At 50.9% G+C, this 23,403-nt stretch overlaps 1 protein-coding gene across 3 annotated transcripts in view; it reads left to right on the top strand.

Annotated features, from left to right (window-relative positions):
• Window positions 1-229: 229 nt before the first annotated feature.
• The window catches only part of gypc (glycophorin C (Gerbich blood group)), a 131,803-nt gene continuing 108,629 nt past the window's right edge, over window positions 230-23,403 (top strand). The window contains exons 1-2 of one of the 3 annotated variants that reach the window (XM_072470047.1): window positions 230-359; window positions 12,380-12,519. In XM_072470047.1, coding sequence (XP_072326148.1) covers window positions 12,501-12,519 — 19 coding nt within the window. In that variant the 5' untranslated portion in view covers window positions 230-359; window positions 12,380-12,500. Of the gene's footprint in view, window positions 360-4,942; window positions 5,253-5,354; window positions 5,451-12,379; window positions 12,520-23,403 lie in introns of those variants that run through there. The other 2 variants (XM_072470028.1, XM_072470037.1) reach the window with 2 other exon arrangements.

Below are 23,403 nucleotides of genomic sequence, written 5' to 3'. Positions count from 1 at the left end.
CCAGGCCACCATGGGGGCACCCCTCGGGGTCGGAGCCCCCCGCCCCCCCCCCCCCCTCCAAGACGGCCCCCGCAGACTCACCTTCTATTTCCCGCTGTGTTGGACCTGAGTAACCCACGGCGGCGGGACTCGGGAATCCCGCAGGCGCCCGAGAATCGGCAGGGGAGAATGGGGAAGGCAGCGTCGGGGCAGCAGGGCATGATTCTCGTGTCCCCCCCGGGGATTCTCCGACCCGGCGGCGGGTTGGAGAATCCCGGCCTGGGTCTTTCAGAGTACAGCGATTTTGTAACAAGCCAGGAAGGGTATTTGAAGAGCCGATCTTTCTTGACAAAATCTTTTCTCGAAGAATATCGACGAAGGTAAGAGTCTCAAGAACAATGAAAATCGTTCCTTGCCTCATTATTACCGCTGGTTGCCGTCAAGGAGAAGGTTACAATCCCTCAGATGCAGGAAGAATTAGTTCCTGAACATTTTCTGCAAGAACTTTTAACGTGCGGTTGATGTAAAAATGAGGATTTGTGCTTAGGATCGGACTCACTGACTGAGTATTTTAACAAATCGGATAGTTTTTTAAATATATATTTTAATTAAGGTTAGCTTTCTGGGATAGGGTAATTATCTTTTTTATTGAGATTATTCATTTATATGTTTTTTTTAGCAAATGAGCAATGCTTTTCTGTATGGACAACAAAGTGAAATTAAATTGAACTGAATTGAAGCACGGACCTTTGCACGGAGAACTTGCAGAAGAGTCTACAGTTCCCTGCTCCCCTTCCATCACTTACTTTTTGCCTGGGCGTTCCTCTAGGTGGCAGTATCAAGCACTCGAAGGTTAGAAGTCATACAACCAGATGCAGAATAAAACTCCAGCTGCTCTTCCCCGTGACAATATGCCTCAGCACCAACCTCACATTCAGAAAGAATGTTCCTGACGGCAGATAAGTCCAGAACTAGGGGTCATATGTTGACGATATCAAATAAATCTTTCAGGACTGAGGTGAGGAGGAATTTCTTCACCCAGAGAGTGGTGAATATATGGAATTCGCTACCACAGAAAGTAGTTGAGGTCAAAATGTTATGCAATTTCAAGAAAGAATTAGATCTAGCTCTTGGGGCTAAAGGAATCAGGGGATATGGAGGGAGGGTAGGGTCAGGGTATTGAACTTGATCAGTCATGACATGATCATAATGAAGAGCGGAGCAGGCTCAAAGGGCCGAATGGCCTCCTCCTGCTTTTATTTTCTATGTATTGGATTAGATTTGTTTATTGTCATGTGTACCGAGGTATAGTGAAAAGTATTTTTCTGCGAGCAGCTCAACAGATCATCAAGTACATGGGAAGAAAAGGGAAGAAAAGAAAATACATAATAGGGCAACACAAGGTATACAATGTAACTACATACGCACCGGCATCGGATGAAGCATACAGGGTGTAGTGTTAATGAGGTCAGTCCATAAGAGGGTCATTTAGGAGTCTGGTAACAGCAGGGAAGAAGCTGTTTTTGAGTCTGTTCGTGCGTGTTCTCAGATTTCTGTATCTCCTGCCCGATGGAAGAAGTATGTTTCGAATATTGGTGTTGAATGCACATGTCCATTAAGATCTGATGGAAAATGATTTTACCCAGAGGGTTGTGTAGATGCAGAACATATGGCCTGAAAGCAAGGTAGAGTCAGAAACCCTAATCACGTTTGAAAAGCATTTGCATATGCCCTTGACATGGCAATACGGCTACAGACCAAAAGCTGGAAAGTGGGATAAGCCTGATTGGCCACTCAACAGCTGATGTGGACCCGATGATGGGTGAATGATCATCGTCCATGCTGTGAATGTCTATGATTCTATTTCTATACATGTGTGGTATAAAAATGTAATTATCCATTTTTCTGTGAGGAAAACAATTGACCATCAACAGCAAAGTGTCAAATGATATTGGGATAGGGTGGGAAAGTGGAGTTATAGTAGAAGATCAGCCATGGCATTATTTAATGGTGGAGCTGGCTCAAGGCATTGCTTGGGCTGAATTCTCTAGCACCACCCCACCCGTGGTGGGTTTCCCACAACAGAGGCATCCTGCCTTTGGCTGCCGGTGAGATGTTCAAGTCCCGCCGATGTCAATGGCGATTTTCATTCCTTACCTTTCCCCGTCGGTGTACATCGACTTCAGCAGCCTGGAAAATCGGCAGGTGGGAAGGGCTGGAGAATTTCACTCTCCCATGTCAGCATGATTCAGATGTCCGCCCAGTCTGAAGGTTGTGAATTTAAGTCCCATTCCAGACACTTGAGCACAAAAATCAAGGCGAGTGGGTCCAAATGCAGTACTGAGGGAAGGCCGCACTGCCGGGCGTGCTGCCTTTCTTTTTAATGAGATGTTAGACTGGGGCGGGTTTTCCTGGCACGTTTTTCGCGTGTTTGCCGGAGGTGGCCGGTGGCAAGACGGTCTGATCTCCCCGTTGTCAATGGGGGTTTCCCATTTAATGCATCCCTCGCCATCGGAAACCCACGGCGGGGCTGCTCCATTGGCAGGACCGGAAGATCCGCCGCTGTGAAAGACCGGAAAATTTCGGCCCCAGTCTCTCCTCTCAGGGTGATATGAAAGGTCGTTGGGGACTGTTTTGAAGAAGGGCAGGGGGGTTACCTTTGGTTTCCTGAACAAATATTTATCGCCCAATCAACATCATTAATTGTTAATTATCTGGTCGGCATTATGTTACAGATTGTAGGATCTTGCTATGCATAAATTGGTGGCTGTTCTTCCTCCATTATAACAGTGATTATGCTTCAAATCACGAGCTTTGGGGTATTCTTTGGTCAGGAAAGGCGCTGTACAAACTCACGTCTCCAATACGGGGGAACCACCGGTTCGCCCCAGGAAGAACAGGTGGAGGGTTTACGGGGTGGCACAGGGCAGGGATACGAAAGTTGGGGGACCTGTTTGTGGACGGGACGTTCGTGAGCTTGGGTGAGCTGGAGGAGAAGTATGGGCTCCCCCCGGGGAACACCTTCAGGTACTTACAGGTAAGGGCGTTTGCCAGACGGCAGGTGGTGGAATTCCCACGGCTACTGCCACACGCAGTACAGGACAGGGTGCTCTCGGGGGGGTGGGTGGGAGTGGAGAAGATCTCGGAAACTTACCAGGTGATGCAGGAGGAGGAGGAGGCCTCGGTGGTGGAGTTGAAAGGTAAGTGGGAGGAGGAGTTGGGAGAGGAGATCGAAGAGGGGATGTGGACAGATGCCCTAGGGAGGGTGAACTCTTTCTCTTCGTGCGCGAGGCTCAGCCTCATACAGTTTAAGCTGCTGCACAGGGCACACATGACCGGGACAAGGATGAGCAGGTTCTTTGGGGGTGAGGACAGATGTGTTAGGTGCTCAGGGAGCCCAGCAAATCACACCCGTATGTTCTGGGCATGCCCAGCGCTGGAGGAATTTTGGAAGGGCGTAGCGAGGACGGTGTCGAGGGTGGTAGGATCCAGGGTCAAACCGGGCTGGGGGCTCGCAATATTTGGGATGGCAGAGGAGCCGGGAGTGCAGGAGGCGAAAGAGGCTGGAATTCTGGCCTTTGCGTCCCTGGTAGCCCAGCGAAGGATTCTCCTTTAGTGGAAAGGTACGAGGCCCCCAAGCGTGGAATCCTGGATCAGCGATATGGCAGGGTTCATTAAATTGGAGAGGGTGAAATTCGCCTTGAGAGTGTCGGTACAAGGGTTCTTTAGGCGGTGGCAACCGTTCTTAGACTTCCTGGCAGAACGATAGACATTGGTCAATGGCAGCAGCAGCTCGGGAGGTGGGGGGGGGGGGGGGGGGGGGCGGTTTACTTTATTTTTGTTTATGTTATTTACACTGGAAGGGTCTGAGGGGGTGTATACACCTGTTGTCTTAAGTCGGGGTGTTAATGTTAATTTATTATTTAGGTATGGGGGGGAGGGATTTGGGGGGTTGCTTTTTTAGATTGTGTTTTGTATTTAACCCTGTTGGGTTCTTTTTTCTTTCTCATTTTGTTATTGATATTTTATGAAAACCTTTAATAAAAATTATTTTTAAAAAAACTCACGTCTCTATTTCTGTGGGAGACGACTCCAAATCCTACAGCCTACATTATTTAAATGTGCAGTGTGTACACTGCTTTAGTAAATTGGCATCTTACTTCACATTGCAAGAATTCAGCAATTCATCCGTTAAGTTTATAATCGGCAATGCAACTTTTCTCTGCTTACAAGTCTACTGGTGGCCTACTGAAACTGATCGTAATGCAGAGACCGAAGTTAACATCAGAAATGCCACGAGGCCCAGAGTCTGAATGATTGGGACCTTTCATGAAAAAAAAAATTGCTGGATCTTTGTGATTAAGAGGATGTCACATTAATGCGACTCTGTGTTGTGATCCAGAATAACTTAAGTTTGCGGGGCTGGTTTAGCACAGTGAGCTAAACAGCAGGCTTGTTTGAGGCCATGCAGCGCGGGTTCAATTCCTGTACCGGCCTACCCTGAACAGGTGCTGGAATGTGGTGACTAGGGGCTTTTCACAGTAACTTCATTGAAGCCTACTTGTGACAATAAGCTATTATTTTTATTATTGTATCCGAACAATGCTGGCCGGATGCTTTTTAAATAAACCCTTTAAAATTGGGGGTGCTGGCTCCAAAACCAGCATTTCCTGTATTTTAAGAGAGGGGATGAGCGACATATATCACATAAATAAAGATTTAGTTGCAGCATTCGTAAAGGTCACTGAGGGCCAGTATTGAGGGCAGAACACTCACATGTAAAGGAGCTAAGCTGCATACTGGACAATCTGACTTGTTTTTAAATAGGGGGAGTGGGGGCAGGAATTGTGCCCTTACTATAACCTTTCAGCTCCTAATTGGCTGGAGCACGTTGGAACATTGCCAAGCTCTCAACCAAAAGCAAACTAGCCTCTTGTCACACAGCAGCCCCGGGGCAATCAGAAAGCAGCTGTTTCTAATTTGCATGGGAGGGGTTTGAGTCAACAGTTGGGCCTGGTGTCAAAAACCCACAGCAAATAGTGCAACAGGAACTCTCAAGTGGCAGAACGCAGGCCCTCCCAGTGTTTGAGCTCAGAGGAGCCGCCAGTCAGGTTCAAAGACAAGAGAGCTCCTTCCCTTCTCGCTCTTTGTAAGTAGGAAGGTCTCTTTAAAAGAAACTATTCACAGCGAAGGACAGCAAGTTGGCAGCTGTGGGATTTATCTCTTTCTCCTTCAGGGGAAGAGACCGGACCCTCACGTGGCAGCACCCAGGGGTGAGTTTTTAAAGTGTATTTTCACAATCTCCCCACATCATTCTCATGGAACATGTTCCGTGCACAGTTAACATACGTTCAGCTTTCCACGGAGCAGATGGGCAGTTTTTTCAGCTCCCCCGTCCCCCCGGACGAGACTTTACTTTATAAAATATTCACTGCAGCATCGAGCATTGGAGGTTGTGAGTTAACCTTTTGGTATGTTGTGTGTCAGGTTACAAACATAAATTGGGTTCTTCCTTGTACCGTCGGTAGCCTGTGTTAAACAAGTTTGACGAGGACACTTGTGGCTTTTTTTATTTTATTAAATGCACAGCCGGATAGTTGTCACAACTTTGCTATGGAGTTTTCAGAGCTTTTGGCCTCTCCTAGTGTAGTTTAGTTCCTTTCAATTCATGGCTGTTTACGGCTGAGAACTTTATTTCTCACAGTAAGCTATTAATATCATTCCTGTGCACCGGTTCCCTTGACCCCTTATCTATTTTCCTGCAGCTGGCCCCACTCCCCATGAAGGGACAATCTTTGCAATAGCAGTTTCTGTTTGTATATCAGCTGAATGTTCCTTCCTGTCCAGATTTGTGTGAGTGGTTGTTTAATAGTATAGATTAATTTTTACATTGTTTCAAATCATAAAATAGTACAGTACAAATGAGGCCATTCAGCCCTGAGTCTGAGCCGCTTCTTTTTGAAGAGGGATTTGCCCCCTCGCTATTCACCCTCTCCACGAAACCCACCCACCCCAATATTTATCTAATTTCCTTTCGAACTTTACCTTTGACCCTGTTTTCAGTGCCGTACCACGCACAGCATCCCAACAATGTTGAGGGCCAATTGCGTAAGCGCGCTTTGCCTCATGTCGCCGCGCATGCGCCTTGCCCTGTGTTGCCCCGCACGCATCTTGCCCCGTGCCGCCTTGCCTGTGCTGCCCCGCGTGCGCCTTGCCTGTGCTGCCCCGCGTGCGCCTTGCCCCGGGCCGCCCCGTGTGCGCCTTGCCCTGTGGTGCCCCGCACACACCTTGCCCCGCACATGCCTTTCCCCGTGCTGCCCTGCACGTGACTTGCGCTGCGCCTTGCCCCGCACGCGCTTTGCCCCGTGTGCACCTTGCCCCGCACGCGCTTTGCCCCGTGTGCGCCCCGCATGCGCTTTGCCCCGTGGCGCCCTGCATGCGCTTTGCCCCGTGGTGCACCGCACGCGCCTTGCCCCGCACACGCCTTGCCTCATTTGGTTCTCGACGTGCAGTTTCTCTTCTACCTACTCTGTCTGGACTCCCCTCAACCTTCTCTGCTCTAAGATGAAAAATCACAGCTTCTCTATCCATGTACTTTAATCCTCGGTACCATTCTCGCAAATATCTTCTTTACAGTCTCCAAAGCTTTCACATCCTTTCTAAAGCCCCTCCTCCAGCTGGGGTCAATGTAGTGTTTTACAAAGATTTAACATTGCATCCTGGCTTTTGAGTTCTCTTCCTTATGTAATAAAGCCAAGAATATCACAATTCCTGTTCATTCCTGGTGGAATATTATTTGCGATATTTTGATCTTGACAAGTCTTTAATTTACACTGCAATTTCCAAGTCTTGATGAGCAGGTCCAATTGAATGTGTTGGCGATTAAGGTGTAGACATTTGAATGGTGAGTGTAGAGACACCCCAAAATCTGTCTGTCTTTCAAGTTGTTTTTGAGGGTACAAAGAGAAGGTTGTGGTGAGGGTTAGGAGTGACTTGAGAGGTCTCACAGTTAATGGGGGATGTGATGGAGGTGTCTGAAATGATTTAAGGGATTGTTTCCAGTAGCGAATTGTAGGAATGGATTTGGGGGCCACAGAAGATGAGTGGAGATGTTAACCCCACAATACCAATAGCAATCAGGCTTTTTAGGTCACTTTGCCTAAACACCAGAGGCATCAAAACCACTGAGGCAGCGCCCAGGAGCTGGCCCTCAGCACCATCCCCGTGACTGGAGGGTAGGTGTATGCGCCGGGGAGGGACCCTGCGCCCCGCTCGTGCGACCCTACCAGCAGGTGTCTGGGTACAGAATCCGGAATCTGGGGCGGAGGGGCCACGTGCTGGGCATGTTGGATGGCATCCTGAGGGATGGTAGGGAGTGTGAGTGTGGTGGGGTAGCTTGCGAGACCCGAAAGTGCAGGGGTGGAGGCCTTAACTGGTTATCTGTGTCTCACCCTGTCCAGTTCCTTCCAGATATTACAACATGGGATGATATCTTGGACCCCGCGGGACTGCCCTCGCGGTGGCATTGGCTGGCTGGCCGGCCGGCCGGCCAGGTGCCAGAGAAGGCAGTGGCAGCAGCGTCGACCAGAAGCTCGAGGGAGTGGCCCGTGCGCAGGGCCCCGCCCCACAGACCAGAGGACCCAGTGCCCATCAGGTCGGGGAGGGATCCAGAGGGGGGAGGCCAGTGATTGGCCCAGGCGTTGCTGGTTCTTCAAACAGATGACCGGCAGCGTGTGCTGCAGGAGGCTCCGCCTCAACAAGGAGACGGTGCGGCACCAGGTTGTGGAAGGCACAGCAGCGAGGCAACATGCTGGAGGTGGAAGAGAAGAAAAATGCCGCCAGACCAGGAGGGGCTGGAAGACGAGCCAGGAAAGGACCCGTGGGACCAACCGGAACCGGGGGATGGCGGACAGGCAGAGGCGCCCCAAACACCCTGCTCTGCCCTCCCAGATTCTGTGGGCCTGTGCACCATCAACGGGTCATCATGCAAGGGTGATGATAACCCACGGAGCTGAGCTCTGGTGCTCCTCGATTTATGCAATAGTCTGACTCCTGTCTGCTGAGTGCGCGCTCGCACCCATCGCCTGCGTGTGAATGTGGCATGTCTTGTTTGCCGGTGAAGGGGGGCATCTTTTGGAGGTCTTGGAGCTGGAGAGCCTCGTCTGACTTGGCAGTGGCACATGCCCTGTCGTCCTACACTGTTCTGCACACTGACCCCACGACCCGTCGTTGTCAGGGCAGCTGGACTCGGGAGAGATGGTGATCACTGTCATCACCCCATAGGGAGGCTCCGGTTTGGCCTCCAGCACTCGCTCCTCCAAATTGGTGCCCCATGGGCCTTCAGAACGGAGGGGCAACTAGATTGTGCTCCAGATGACCCTGCCGTCTTCTGGCTCTGGCAATTTCCCCAATGTCTGTACCATGGTGTCAATGTCCTCAGCGATGACCCTCTGGCCATGTTCTGAAGTGCCTCGCCAATGTCCACCTGCATCTTGGCCACAGTCCTCAATGATCCCCGCATGATACTGAGACAGTCTCTGCAGCGCCACGGAAAGGTCTACCTGCGTCAGGGACATGTACCCCAGTGACTGGGACATGCTGTCTAGGTGCTCAGCAATGGCTGTCACTGACCGAGCAACACATTGGACACCACCACTTGTGGTGCTAACATCGTGCTCCAGGCTCTCCACTGCATCGCCACCCGAGCAATGTTGGCCTCAATGCCATTCATTGCTGGCACTACCCACTGCCTGTAGCCTTTGGGACTTGTGCAATTGGCTATGGACCCGCTAGTGTCGCTGACTTCCCCCTCTGAATTTCACGGCCGCACTCTATCGACTGCATCAGCTCCGGGACAGCCTGGCCCAGAGGCTCAGCGTCTGACTGGGACCCAGCTAGGTCCTGGGATCCAGCAGATATCCGACTGCTGGCTCCCCTGGACGTTACTGCCTCCACCTGATGTACAGCAGCAACCGTGTCCACCAGATTGTGCCCCAGAAGCCCACTGAGGTGTGTGTGTATATGTGCTGGTGGAGGGTGGGGATGACAGCCACGATGCATTGATAGTGGAATCCTTGGAGCTCTCCTCCGCGGTATTCCCTTAGACGGTGGTAGGGGGCCACCCCAGATGGGTTAGCACCATCTGATGGAGATCATGCGGAGGAATGGACATCATTGTGGCATGAATAACTCGCGTGTAAGTCATCTGGGTGGGTGCTGGTGGATGCTCACCCCTGCGACTCCAACCAAGTTCAACATCTGACCGATTTGTCATTGGCCATCCCTGCAATCTCCAGGGTCCATTCCTTGGAGAGAGTGGAGGTCTGGCACCCCGATGCCCTCTAGGGGATAACTTCTCCTGCGAGCCACAGGGGGCATCTTGTGCTGCACACTTCAAGCACTGGGGATGGGGGCTGTGGCGGGGAACAGGTGGGGGCACCGCTGCGCATGGGTTGGATGTGCTAGTGAGTGCCAAGGTGTACTGGGGCACTGTTTTTGGGGTGGGGGGGGGGGGGGCTGCAGGAACAGGGTCGTTTGTGGGGGGAAGGGTGGAGTCGAGCAGGTGGGACCAGTGCCATCTCACCCATGTGGCCACTGGAGGCCGTTTAGCATCTTGCGGCACTGGGTGGTGGTCTTCCTGGTGACGTCCCCTGAGCTGTCGGCTGCTGCCACTGCCTCACTGGTTGTCCCTCCGACCCCTTGGGGAACAGGGTATCCTTTTTGGACTCCACCGCGTCCATTAGTTTGGCCAGGTCGGCATCCCCGAATCCTGGAGCTGTTTGGTGGCATGGCTGCCCGCTGTCTGGAGTTTGCTCCTGATGGGAATGCAGATCCGAGAGCTGGTCAGCACGCTTCAAGTGCACGTCCGCGTAGCAAGACTTTGAGCCGCCCTAGAAGCAGAACATTGCAAAGTTTAACCCGCACTGTTTGCTGAAGTGGCTTTTCCTGGTAAATTATTACACAATGTGTTGTTCAATCTACGAAAGGATCATAAAGAAAATATTCTGGGTGCAGGATGAGTAGTGTGTGTTATGGCATGGCTAAACCCTGCAAATGCAGTTTGGATGCATGCAGAACAGCTGTCATGGATCGCAAGTATAAACCTTTATATTGTGAGGACATTTAAACATTTCCGTATTTTTGAAATGTTATTTTATTCATCTCTTAATAGCTAGAAATAAAATTGAGGCAACAAATTGATAAGCCAGGTTGATTGATATGGAAATTAGTCAAAATATTGGATTCTAGGGGCGGCACGGTGGTTAGCACTGCTGCCTCACCGCGCTGATGACCCAGGTTCAAACCCAGCCCTGGGTCACTGTCCGTGTGGAGTTTGCACGTTCTCCCCTTGTCTGCACGGGTCTCACCCCCCACAACCTGAAAGATATGCACGATAAGTGAATTGGCCACGTTCGGGCAGCACGATAGCAATAGTAATTAACACAATTGCTTAAGAGCTCCAGGGTCCCAGGTTCAATTCCCGGCTTGGGTCACTGTCTGTGCAGAGTCTGCACGTTCTCCCCGTGTCTGCGTGGGTTTCCTCCGGGTGCTCCGGTTTCCTCCAACAGTCCAAAGATGTGCAGGTTAGTTGGACTGGCCAAGATAAATTGCCCTTCGTGTCCAAAAAGGTTAGGTGGGGTTACTGGGTTACGGGAATAGATTGGAAGTGTGCTTAAGTGGGGTGCTCTTTCCAAGGGCCGGTGCAGACTCGATGGACCAAATGGCCTCCTTCTGCACTGTAAATTCTATGATTCCAAATGGCCCCTGAATTGGGAAAAAAAATAATTGTGTACTCTTACATTGAATAAGATATACAGCAGAGAAATAGGCCATTCAAGCACCCCGTCTGGTGTTTGTGATATGACCAAAGGAACAGGAATAGGTCCTTTGGCCCCTCGAGCCTGCTCTGCCATTCAATAGGATTATGACTGATTCATGACCACTTTCCTGCCCTTTTCCCCTTTCTCGTCAAGAATAAAGATAAAGGGCGGGTTTCGGCAGGGCGGGCAACTTCGGCGGGAAGGAATGGCGTGAACCACTCCAAAGTCGGGCCCCACAAAGGTGCGTAGGATTCCGCACGTTCAGGGGCTAGGCCGGTGCTGGAGTGGTTTGCGCCGTGCCGGCCGGTGGGGAAGCGGTTTGGCGCCATGCCAACCGGCGCCGAAGGGCCTCAGCCGGCCGGCGCGAGTTGGCGCATGCACAGGAGCACCAGCGTGTGCTGGTGTCATCCCAGAGCATGCACACGGTGGGTTCATCTCCACGTTGGCCATGGCGGAGGACCACAGCAGCCGACGCGGAGGAATAGTGCACCCACGGCACAGGCCCGATCGCGGGCCAGGCCACCGTGGGGACACCTCCCGAGGCCGCCCGCGCCACCAGGTCCCGCTGGTAAGGACCTACTCCAAATTACGCCGGCGGGACCGGCAAAAAAAAAAAACGGGCGACCACTCGGCCCATCGCGGGCCGGAGAATTGCCAGGCGGAGCGCTGCCAGCGGCCGCAGACTGGCGCGGCGCGATTCCCGTCCCCACCATATCCCCGGCGCCGGAGAATTCGGCAGCCGGCGGAGGCTGGAGCTACAGGTACAAGTATATAAGGCGTTGATGCTAAGCCTTGTGGGGGAGAGCAGTCCAGGAGTTAGCTAGAGACGGACAGTATTGATAGTGTGAGTAAGAGCAGATCATGGTTTATAACAGTATTAAGATTAGTTGGAGATGAGTGTAGTTTATATGATAACAATCAATTATTATTTAGAAGTACGTGTTGAGTCCAAATTAGTAGTGTTAATGAATTTATAGCTTTGTCAACGGCCCCCGACCGGCATGGCAGCGATCTCGCGGGCGCCTGACAATTGGCACAGCAGAATGCGGAAGCCGTCGTCGGGGCTTGCAGATTTTTATTGAATTCAAATTTCACTCCCTGTCATGGCAGGATTCGAACCGGGTCCCCAAAGCACAACTCTGGATTACTAGTCCGGCAACAGTACCACTACGTCACTGCCTCCCCATTGACTATGGCAACCAGTTTACACGCAGCATGTTCTGCCAACCAGTGGTGTGATATTGACCAGGTAATCCGTTTGACTGATGTTGGTAGACTGATTACTGGTGGCCAGGGCACTGGAAGAATTCTCCTTCTTCTCCTAGATACCCTTTTTAAGAGGATAGGTGTAACCTGTTTTAATGTCCCGTCCAAAATGGCGTCAATGCGACCATCCATTCACTGCTGAACTGGCCCAATAGCCTTTCTGATGTGCTCAAATCCCTGGAGTGGGATTGGATGCAGAAGTTTTAGTGACGCACAGGACAGGATTGTTAATTGGAAGAATTGATTTAATGCCCCATCACATGGCCAAGAAGTTGCTGAAGCAAAATTAATGACAATCTGCTGTTTCCTTCCAGTTGTAGGATACTGCGGACCTGAAGACACATTCATCAGCTTCCTCTCTCCAGCTACTTTTATCAGACCTCCTTGTTGATTACTCTGAACTCAGCACAAGGCTAAATCTGCTTGAGTTGGATTATGACTACCCCTCCTGCAGGTAACCATGCCGCCTTGTTAGAATTTCATTTCAAATATATTCGAATTTGAGGGGAACGTTTTTGTATTTCGGGTACAAAATTGATTGCTATGTTTTCAAGTTGGCTGGAGTTAAATTACTCTACTCATTGTCAATGTGTCTTCCTGCATCGTGGTAGCAATGTCCGTTCTGGCACCAGGACAGTCCGCTTCCATGTCTAATATTGTCTCTATCCTCCCTCTGTTTGTTTTGCGGCTGAAGGTTTCACCCATGACTTTGTTACCTCTGAACAGTATTCTAATTCCCTGGCATTGCACCTCAACCACCTCCTGTAAACTTGAGCTTATCTAAAACCCTGCTACTCTTCTCCTGAATATCACGCAGTTGTGTTCACTACTGACCCTATGCTTGCTGATCATGTCTGGCTCCCATTCTGGCAATGCCTCGATTTTATTTAAAAAAAAAATGTCATTTCTTTCAAGATCACCAGTGCCTTCTCCAATCCCTATCCCACCGACATTTTGCCGCCATATGACCTTTTGAGATTTGGAGCTTCTCTGCTCTGTCCTCTGGGACATCCCTGATTTTTACCGTCAGACTGTTGTTGGCTTTGCCTTGAGCTGGCTAGGCCCTAAACTCCAGAATTCCCTCCCTAAAGCTCACTCCTATCGTGCACGCTCTTTTGTCTCTCTTGCATGCGCCCACTCTCCTCCTTTTTGAATAGTTACATTTAAACTTACTTCTGATCAGGTTTTTGGTCACCTTCTGACAGAAAATGCTGGAAATACACAGGAGGGCACCTACAGAGAGAGGAAAAGCGTTAAGTGGCTTTCATGGAAGGCTGTTGACCTGAAACGTCAACTCTGTCTCTCGCTCAGATGCAGCCAGACCTGCTGAGCATTTCTAGCTATTATTGTTTATTTTTCAGATTTCCGGGCCGGGATTCTCCGAGTCCCCTGCCGCAATCGCGCTCAGCGCAGGGGCGGAGAATGGGGCGTTGGACCCGTGATCGGGTCCAACACCGGGACATGATTCTCCAGCGACTGGAGAATCGGCGCCAGGCGCGCATGTGCGGTCAACACGGCGCCGGTCGGCTGTGATTCTCCGCGGTCGACCGGCCGAGTTCCCGCCAAGTTCCGCCGGCATGGTTCCCATATGGTTTCACCCAACGGGAGTTCGGTGTCGCAGCTGCGGTGGCCATCCTGGTGGAGGTGGTGGGGTCGGGGGGGGGGGGGGGGGGGGGGGGCGGCGGCGGAGGAGGGATCAGACTCCGGGTGGGACTCTACGATGGCCAGGCCCGTGATTGGGGGCTACCGATCGGTGGGTGGACGCGATCCAGGAGGGGGGTGCCCTATCTTCTTCCGCGCTGGCCAGCTTTGTGGCTCTGCCATGTGTGGACCCATGGCTGGAAGTGCAGGGCCCACGTATCGTCAACAGGAGCTGAGGTTGCGCACGCCCCGGGGCCCTGCTAATCCCCTTAACATCGGAGAATCATTCAAGACTTTCTGAAAAAAGTCTGGAGTCATTCATGCCCGTTTTCCGGCGGGCAGTGGGGACATTGCCCCATTTTCGGAGAATCCCGGCCCAGTATCTGCAGCATTTTATGCTTTGCATTAACATCTTCCCATGTGACTTTCAAGTCAATATTACCTAACGAAGAGTGAAGGAAACTCCAGTGATGATTTGGTTCAAGTGTTAGGACGGAATTGGCAAAGCAGTTCATGATGCGCTGACATGGTCGACAGTTGTCTTGGAGAAACTTCAGAATAAGAATTGCTGATAATGAGAAATAGGATCGAAATGTTAGCAGCATACCGGATAACTGCATGTCAAAATAAAATCATGTTTACTCGTAAAAGTGTTTCCTTTTCGTTAAAAATTGTTCTGTTTCTGGAAGTAATGATCATTGGGAAGTTAATTCTACAAATTATTTAATCTGTGCTGAAAATTTCATCCTTCCCAATAAGCCTTTCGGGGTGGCGTGGCACGATTCGCGCGGCGCCGCGGCGATTCTCCCACCTGGCGGGGGTCGGAGAATCCCGCCCTTTATATTTTCCACCTCTTTCCCTTTCCACTCCTCTCTGAAGGAACTGAATTTCCCTGCATTGCCGTACTCTACAATGGTCAGGTATCCTTGGATTGTCCAACATGCTATGCCTCTTCCACTAATGACACACAAGTTATTATTCAACATTTGTTTGCCATTGTAAACCAGGGGCTGGTTTAGCACACTGGGCTAAATCGCTGGCTTTTAAAGCAGGCCAGCAGCATGGTTCGATTCCCATACCAGCCTCCCCGAACAGGCGCCGGAATGTGGTGACTAGGGGCTTTTCACAGTAACTTCATTTGAAGCCTACTTGTGACAAGCGATTTTCATTTCATTTCCTTATTTCACTTTGATATCTCCATTGCCAGATTTCCAGGCTCCTGCATGGCCAGTCCTCTTTTTCCTCTTGTACCTGTGAATGTTTTCAGTGTTATTTTTGATATCCTTTCTCCCCTTTGTGTTTTTGCCACTTTTTATCTCTCTCATCGCCTGTTTGCCGTTGTGTTCTGTGTAACCATGTCACCAGTAGTTTGCCTCCCACGGCTGTTTTTCTTGCTGTGCACAGAAGAGAAAAACAATAAAATGAGGAAATAAGAATACCAGACTGGTACGCGTTAAATTGAAACAAAGTAAAAAGGGGAAATAAGAATGCTGGTCCGAATTTTTTTATCTGGGTTGCTGATTCTTTGGAATTCCTTTTTGGATGTTGTATTCCACCCACTGATTATCTGCCATTTTCCCCATTAATAGATTTGTCAGAATTTGTTTTAACCCAGACAAGACCCATCTATGTTTTATTTTGAAGGATTGGTAACCCATGGTGAGGAATATAAAAGAACATTAGGTTTGAACCTGTCATTGCCATCACAACTACAACAGTCATTCTGCAACTCTAATTCTTCCAAGTTCTGATGTACATGTGATAGAAGTAAGCTAATGGCATATGGAACCATAATTTATAATGCTAAGGCCACTTTGGCCGCGATTCTCTGCTGCAGCGAGAGGTTTTACCTCTCTGCCGGCGCCCGTTCCGAGATGGCATTCTCCGGCCAACAAGGGGGCTAGTAGGGACGTGGCGGGAAGCGCAGGGGCGCGGTGTCGGAGAGCCACGTAAACGCCGCGGTGTCTGCATATGCGCAGTTGGGCCGGAGCCAACTAGCGCATGCGCACTGGCCGTCATCCCCGCGCCTGTCCCAACGACAAATGGCGCAGGGATCCAGGAGCCCGCGCAGAAGAAAAGAGGTCCGCAGCCAGAAAGGCCGGTTCGCCGATCGGTGGGCCCTGATCATGGGCCAGGACACTACGGAGGGCCTCCCCGGGTTTGGACCCCTCCTCCCGCCCTCACAGGCCGACCCCGGACCCTGCAACCCCGAGGACCCGCCGGCCCAGAGCATGTTAGAACGGCGCTGGCGGGACTCGGATTTTTTCCATCCGGGCCGGAGAATTGTGGCGCCGCGGGAGAATCGCCGCTACGGCCTTTTGTGGCGATTCTCCGTGCGGCCCGGCGCCATTCGCGCGCAGCCGTTTTCACAGGGGTGGGAGAATCGCGTCGGGGCGGCGATTCTCCCACCCGGCGGGGGGGTCGGAGAATCCCGCCCTTTATATTTCTAGTCTTCAACGTACAAACATATGAATTAGGAGCAGGGGGTAACCCACTCGGCCCCTTGATCCTGCTCCGCTATCCAATAGGATTGTGGCTGATCTGATTGTGGCCTCAACTCCACATTCCTGCCAACCCTCGATAGCCTTTCATCCCCTTGTTAATTATAGCATCTATGCAGTTCAGTCTTAAATATATACAAAGACTCTTCTTCCATTTGCGTTTTGAGGAAGAGAGTTCCAGGAATCCCTGACCCTCTGGAGAGAAAAAGGATCCAGGACATCAGTCCCCTAAGATAGCAGAGCAGAAGGTGGATACGGTGGTTAAGAAGGCACATGGTATATTTGCCTTTAATCGCCGAGGCATGGGGCGGGATTCTCCACTCCCACACCGAAGTGCCCACGCCGTCGTGAACGCCGTCGAGGTTCACGACAGCGCGAAACGGCCCTGATCCTGACCGATTCAGGCCCCGACAATGGGCTAGGATCGGGGCCGCGTCATCTACACGCGGCAGGCCTTGTCGCCGCGTAAAGGCCGCGCCGCATAGATGACGCGGCCGGCGCCGCATAACTGACGTCACCCGTGCATGCGCGGGTTGCCGTCCTCCCTGAGTCCGCCCCGCAAGAAGATGGCGGACGGATGTTGTGGGGCCGCAGAAGGAAGGAGGTCCTCCTTCAGAGAGGATGGCCCGACGATCGGTGGGCACCGATCGCGGGCCATGCCACATTTGAGGTACCCCCCGGTGCAGGATCCCGCCCCCCCCCCCTTGCAGGCCGCCCCTCCAGCGTTCCCGCGCTGTTCCTGACGGCAGCGACCAGGTGCGGATGGCGGCGGGGGGAACCCGCCGTTTTGGCCTGGCCGCTCGACCCATCCGGGCCTGAGAATCGCCATTTTGGGTGTCTGCGGCCCGCGGAACTCGACGGGGCCGTTCCCGCCGCTTGGGAGAATCGCGGGAGGGCGTCGGACCGGCGTCCCGGGAAATTTTGGCGGCCCAGGCGATTCTCCCAACCGCCGCGGGAGTGGAGAATCTCGCCCAAGGAGCTTGAGCAGGGAGGTTATGCTGGAATTGTATAAAAGATTGGTTAGGCCACAGAGTATGGTGTGTACTTCTGGAATCCACATTATAGAACATAGAACATGCAGTGCAGGAGGAGGCCATTCAGCCCATCGAGTCTGCACCGACCCACTTCAGCCCTCACTTCCACCCTATTCCCTGTAACCCAATAACCCCATCTAACCTTTTTTTGGACACTAAGGGCAATTTTAGCATGGCCAATCCACCTAACCTGCACGTCTTTGGACTGTGGGAGGAAACCGGAGCACCCAGAGGAAACCCACGCAGACAAGGGGAGAACGTGCAGACTCCGCACAGACAGTGACCCTGCAGGGAATCGAACCTGGGACCCTGGTGCTTTGAAGCCACAGTGCTAGCCACGTGTACTACCATGCTGCCCATTATAGGAGAGATGTGATAGAACTAGAAAAGGTGCTGAGCAGATTTACCAGGATGTTGCCTGGGTGGAGAGTTTTAGTTATGAAGAGAGATTGGATAGACGAGGGTTGTTTTGATTGGAGCAGAGGAGACTGAAGGGGGGTACATGATTGAGATGGATAAAATATGAGGGGCTTGGATAGAGTAGACAGGAAGACATTTTTTTCCCCTTGGTGGAGGGATCAATGACCAGGGGGAATAGATGTATGGTAAGGGGCAGGAAGTTTAGAGGGGATGTGAGGAAAAGCATTTATACCGAGAGGGTGGTGGGGAGTTTGGAACTCGCTGCCTGAAAGGGTGGTGGAGACTTTCAAATGGGCGCGAGTGATCTAACATCCGACTGGTTTTGCTGGGAGTTTCCCACCGGGTCGGCGGATTCCCCACCGCTATCTAATGAAACATTTTGGGTCATTTTTGGGGGGATGGGGAGTCTCTCACCAGTTTATCCCACACTTAGAATTATTTTCATCCTGGGGAGCTGAACTCACTGGCCAGACCGGTTGAAATCCGGCTGCCATTTTGAAAGGGTGCCCAGATCTCTAAGTCGGATTGTGAGTACCCCACATCCCTCACCCATGGGCAATGCCACCCCACATATATGGGCATTACCCCACACCCTCCAAGTGATGACACCCCGCTATGGAGTCGCTGAGTGCCTTCCTTTTCTCACGCCCCCCCCCCAATCCCCCATTCTTCCAGAGTCCCTTTCATACCACCCTGCAGGCCCCTACACTTCATACCCCTGCTCCACCCTCCTTTCATAGGCATGGCCACCCTCAGGCACTGACCCTTGGCAGTGCTCTGGGCAGCTTTGCAGTGCCACCCGGGCACCTTGGCAGTGTTCCAGCGAGAGGGCTAGGGGGCCACCCTACATTGTCCCTGACCATCCAGAGGTCCCCCGATGGCCCGGGAGACACCCCCAAGTGCCACTCCACCTGGTCCATCTTTGTATGGACCAGTACCGAACAGCACCGAACTGAGGACTCCTAGGGAGGCAGTTAGATCCCGGGTCAGTACGCGTTAGTAGGTTTAAAACCTACTTGGGTGCATGTGGCTTGGGTCACGCCATTGTGGGCGGGATCCTGATTGTGTTCCCTCGCAAGGTCCGGGCAGATCTGGTGAGACGTACTGGCTGCCATGAAGCCCGGAGGAGGTTTCTCCTGGTCACGTCACACACCTGTTTGAACGTAATGTCGTAGATCGCGCCCAACATTTCAGTATTAGCTCAGTTGGCTGGTCAGCTGGTTGATGAGCAGAGCAAGGCCAACAGCACGGGTGCAATCCCCGTACCGGCTGAGGTTATTTACGAAGGCCCCGCTTTCACAACCTTGTTCTTTGCCTGAGGTGTGGTGATCTTCAGATTAAACCACCACAGGTTAACTCTTTCCCACCCTTCTCCCCGCAAAGCAGAAAGCAACCTGCATTCGTCTGGGACTGTAGCAACTTTTATGAGTATCGAAAGATCCTGGGCAAGGCTCTGGGGACTAGGGTTTGAATTCCACCATGGCAGATGGTTATCTGGTCCACTAATGTGGAAAGAGAACAAGAACAAAGAAAAGAACAGCACAGGTACAGGTCCTTCACCCTCCAAGCCTGTACCGATCGTGATGCCCAAACTAAAAACAAAATCTTCTGCCCTTACTCAGTCGGTATCCCTCTAAAGAACAAAGAAAAGTACTAAACTTGCTACCCTTTTACAGTTGGCTTACATGTGACCCCAGATGCACAGCTTAACTTCCCTCCTGAAATAGCCCAGCAAGACACTCCGTTCAACATCACCATCCATCATTTTAAAGATTAACTTCTACCACGGGCACATGGTGCCAGATTGAGTACCATCTATAAGATGCACTGTCGCAACTCACAACAGCTCTTTCTCACCAATACCATCCAAACTCACATCCTTTCCCATCTAGAAGGGAAGGACATTAGGTGCATGGCAACGTCAACCCTCCCAGAAGCTTATCATCTTGACTCAGAACGATATCACCCTTTCTGGTTCATTGCTGGCTAAAAATCCTATAACCCCTCCCTGACAGCACTTTGAGTGTACCTACACCAGATAGATTGCAGCAGTTCAAGAAGGTAACTTGCCACCACTTTCTCAAGGGCAATAAGGAATGGACAGTAATGTCGTGTTGGGTGTTCTGGTGTACAAACGATCCAACACGGCTGGAGACGGCTCTAGATGGGAAAGATGGTGTAACTCAATTTTATTTACGACTTAACTATAACAGCACACTGCTAACTTGGGTACGTGCATTAACAGCTAATCTGTGGACCCTGTCCTATTACTATCTGGGTGAGGCACTCAGCACATGCTGAATGTCTGAGTGGTAGGCTCTGAGCTCGGTGCTCTGAGCTGGCTGAACATAAGAACATAAGAACTAGGAGCAGGAGAAGGCCATCTGGCCCCTCGAGCCTGCTCCACCATTCAATGAGATCATGGCTGATCGTTTGTGGACTCAGCTCCACTTTCCGGCCCGAACACCATAACCCTTAATCCCTTTATTCTTCAAAAAACTATCTATCTTTATCTTAAAAACATTTAATGAAGGAGCCTCTAATGCTTCACTGGGCAAGGAATTCCATAGATTCACAACCCTTTGGGTGAAGAGGTTCCTCCTAAACTCAGTCCTAAATCTACTTCCCCTTATTTTGAGGCTATGCCCCCTCGTTCTGCTTTCACCCGCCAGTGGAAACAACCTGCCCGCATCTATCCTATCTATTCCCTTCATAATCCTATGTTTCTATAAGATCCCCCCCTCATCCTTCTAAATTCGAACAAGTACAGTCCCAGTCTACTCAACCTCTCCTCGTAATCCAACCCCTTAAGCTCTGGGATTAACCTAGTGAATCTCTAGGCTACTGGAATCAGCGGGAACTGTAGTCCCCTGTTCTTGTAGTGCGTGTGCTCTCACTGGTGATTGGCTGCGATGTTGTGTGTGTTGGTTGGTCCTAGAAACAACACAGAACAAAGAACTGTACAGCACAGGAACAGGCCCTTTGGCCCTCCAAGCCCGTGCCAACCATGCTGCCTGACTAAATTACAATCTTCTCCACTTCCTGGATCCATACCCCTCTATTCCCATCCTATTCATGTATTTGTCAAGATGCCCTTTAAATGTCACTATCGTCCCTGCTTCCACCACCTCCTCCGGTAGCGAGTTCCAGGCACCCACTACCTTCTGTGTAAAAAAACTTGCCTCGTACATCTACTCTAAACCTTGCCCCTCTCACCTTAATCCTATGCCCCCTAGTAATTGACCCCCCTACCCTGGGGAAAAGCCTCTGACTATCCACTCTGTCTATGCCCCTCATAATTTTGTAGACCTCTATCAGGTCACCCCTCAACCTCCGTCGTTCCAGTGCGAACAAACCGAGTTTATTCAACCGCTCCTCATAGCTAATGGCCTCCATACCAGGCAACACTCTGGTAGTGTGGCGACCAGAATTGAACACTATACTCCAAGTGTGGCCTAATTAAGGTTCTATACAGCTGCAACATGACTTGCCAATTCTTATACTCAATGCCTCGGCCAATGAAGGCAAGCATGCCCTATGCCTTCTTGACTACCTTCTCCACCTGTGTTGCCCCTTTCAGTGACCTGTGGACCTGTACTCCTAGATCTCTCTGACTTTCAATACTCTTGAGGGTTCTACCATTTACTGTATATTCCCTACCTGCATTAGACCTTCCAAAATGCATTACCTCACATTTGTCCGGATTAAACTCCATCTGCCATCTCTCCGCCCAAGTCTCCAAACAATCTAAGTCCTGCTGTATCCTCTGACAGTCCCCATCGCTATCCGCAATTCCACCAACCTTTGTGTCGTCTGCAAACTTACTAATCAGACCTACTGCATGTCCATCAGTGTGTGTTTGATTGCACCATGATATGCTGATCTAAATATCATGACAAGTAAATGCTGGCCCAGCCAGTGACATTCAAATCCCATGAAGAAATTTAAACTAAATACTATGTGCATTTGCGTACTGTTTATGTAAATCCAGGTTGTTGGGAGTGATCTAACTGAATTGCAATAGAGTCCCGTGTCGAACGGTATCAGTTGCTTCAAAATGACAATATGTTTAAAGCAAATTATGTCCCCAACCATTGCATCACCAACCAAATGTTTTGGATTTGATCTGTCCTTGTTTTGCATGTTTGCTAAGTTACTGATTATACTGGATGGGGCCTGAGCAGCAGCTGTGGAGACTGGCTGCAATAAGCTTTCAGTTCAGCAAAGTTGCATTGATGGCCGTGTGAACAATGCTGAAACCATTAGTGGGGTTTGAGCTCAGCCAAGCATTCATCAGGGGATTCCATTGCACAGCTGTGTCAACAAAGACTCTAAAGCTGAATAAACCGAAGCCTTTAAAGCAGGTTGACCAAATGGCTGCACTGTCAATGGAATTAAGTCAGCCAAACAAGTTTTGACTCCATGGCCTGAACTTCTAGGATGGCAGGGGCCAAGCTCATGGCATCCAGAGAATTAGTGGGGAACACATCTCCGCCAACTCAGATATGCCCGCTGCCATTTTGCGTGCTCATGATTTTTGATTAGTAGCAGGCGTGACTTTCAACACCACTTGGACTGGAGGTCCTGCAAATCAGAACTCTCCATTCTCTCCAAGCGCAGTGCTGCAGTGGCCGGAAGACATACTGCAGCAACATGCCTGAAACTGTTTCAGAGAATGGAAGCCAGGTATGAGGTCGGGGTCGCAGTGAGGGGAGGGTGGAGGAGTCCTGCGGGGCCACAGGCGGGTTGATTTGAGTATTGGGGCATAGGGCAGTGGGGTAGGAGGTCTAGAGGTGTCTTGTCCTTGAGGGCAGGGCGACCCAGTCAGAAACAGAATTCTGATGGAGGCCCTCATCCTTCCACCTGAAATGTGGGATTTTTTTCACAGACCCCCACCCTGACCCTGCTGATGTATGTGGCAAAAGCTGGCCTAAAAATTGAGGCTGGATGGAAATTTCCTAATTGGGACAAAGTCTTGCTTCTTGCCCACCCCAGTGTAAAATTGCATCCAATCTTATTGGATGGGAGGCCAGGAGGGAATCATTCCATGCAATTTAATGCTCCCCACCCCCACCTCAAATCCTGCTGTTGTAGTGTAAAATTGAGTCCCATGAAATTAATATGGGGTCTAAAATGTTCACCCCCATAATGGAGTAGTAAGCAAGGTGGATTTCTGAATGATCCGAGAGTGCTGTGTACAGTTTTGGCCCCCTTATTTGAGGAGGGATGTTCAGAGGCGAGGCAATTCAGAGGAGGTTAGCATAGTGGTTGGCACAATTGCTTCACAACTCCAGGGTCCCAGGTTCGATTTCTAGCTTGGGTCACTGTCTGTGAGGAGTCTCCCCGTGCCTGTGTGGGTTTCCTCCGGGTGCTCCGGTTTCCTCCCACAGTCCAAAGATGTGCAGGTTATGTGGATTGGCCATGATAAATTGCCCTTATTGTCCAAAATTGCTCTTAGTGTTGGGTGGGGTTACTGGGTTATGGGGATAGGATGGAGGTGTGGGCTTGGGTAGGGTGCTCTTTCCAAGAGCCGGTGCAGACTCAATGGGCCAAATGGCCTCCTTCTGCACTGTAAATTCTATGATTTATTCCAGAGATGAGGCGTTTGGCTTGTGCAGAGAGATTGAGCCGTGTAGGCCCATACTCTTTCGTGTTTAGAAGAATAAGAGGAGATTTAATTGAGGTATCTAAGATGATAAAGGTTATTGACAAAGTAGACGTGGGGTGATTTGGAACGAGAGG

The sequence above is a fragment of the Scyliorhinus torazame genome, chromosome 2 (genome assembly GCF_047496885.1).
Source record: "Scyliorhinus torazame isolate Kashiwa2021f chromosome 2, sScyTor2.1, whole genome shotgun sequence".
Taxonomy (NCBI): Eukaryota; Metazoa; Chordata; class Chondrichthyes; order Carcharhiniformes; family Scyliorhinidae; genus Scyliorhinus; species Scyliorhinus torazame.
Note: the sequence above shows the minus strand (reverse complement) of the source record. Positions and strands in the feature narration are given on the sequence as shown.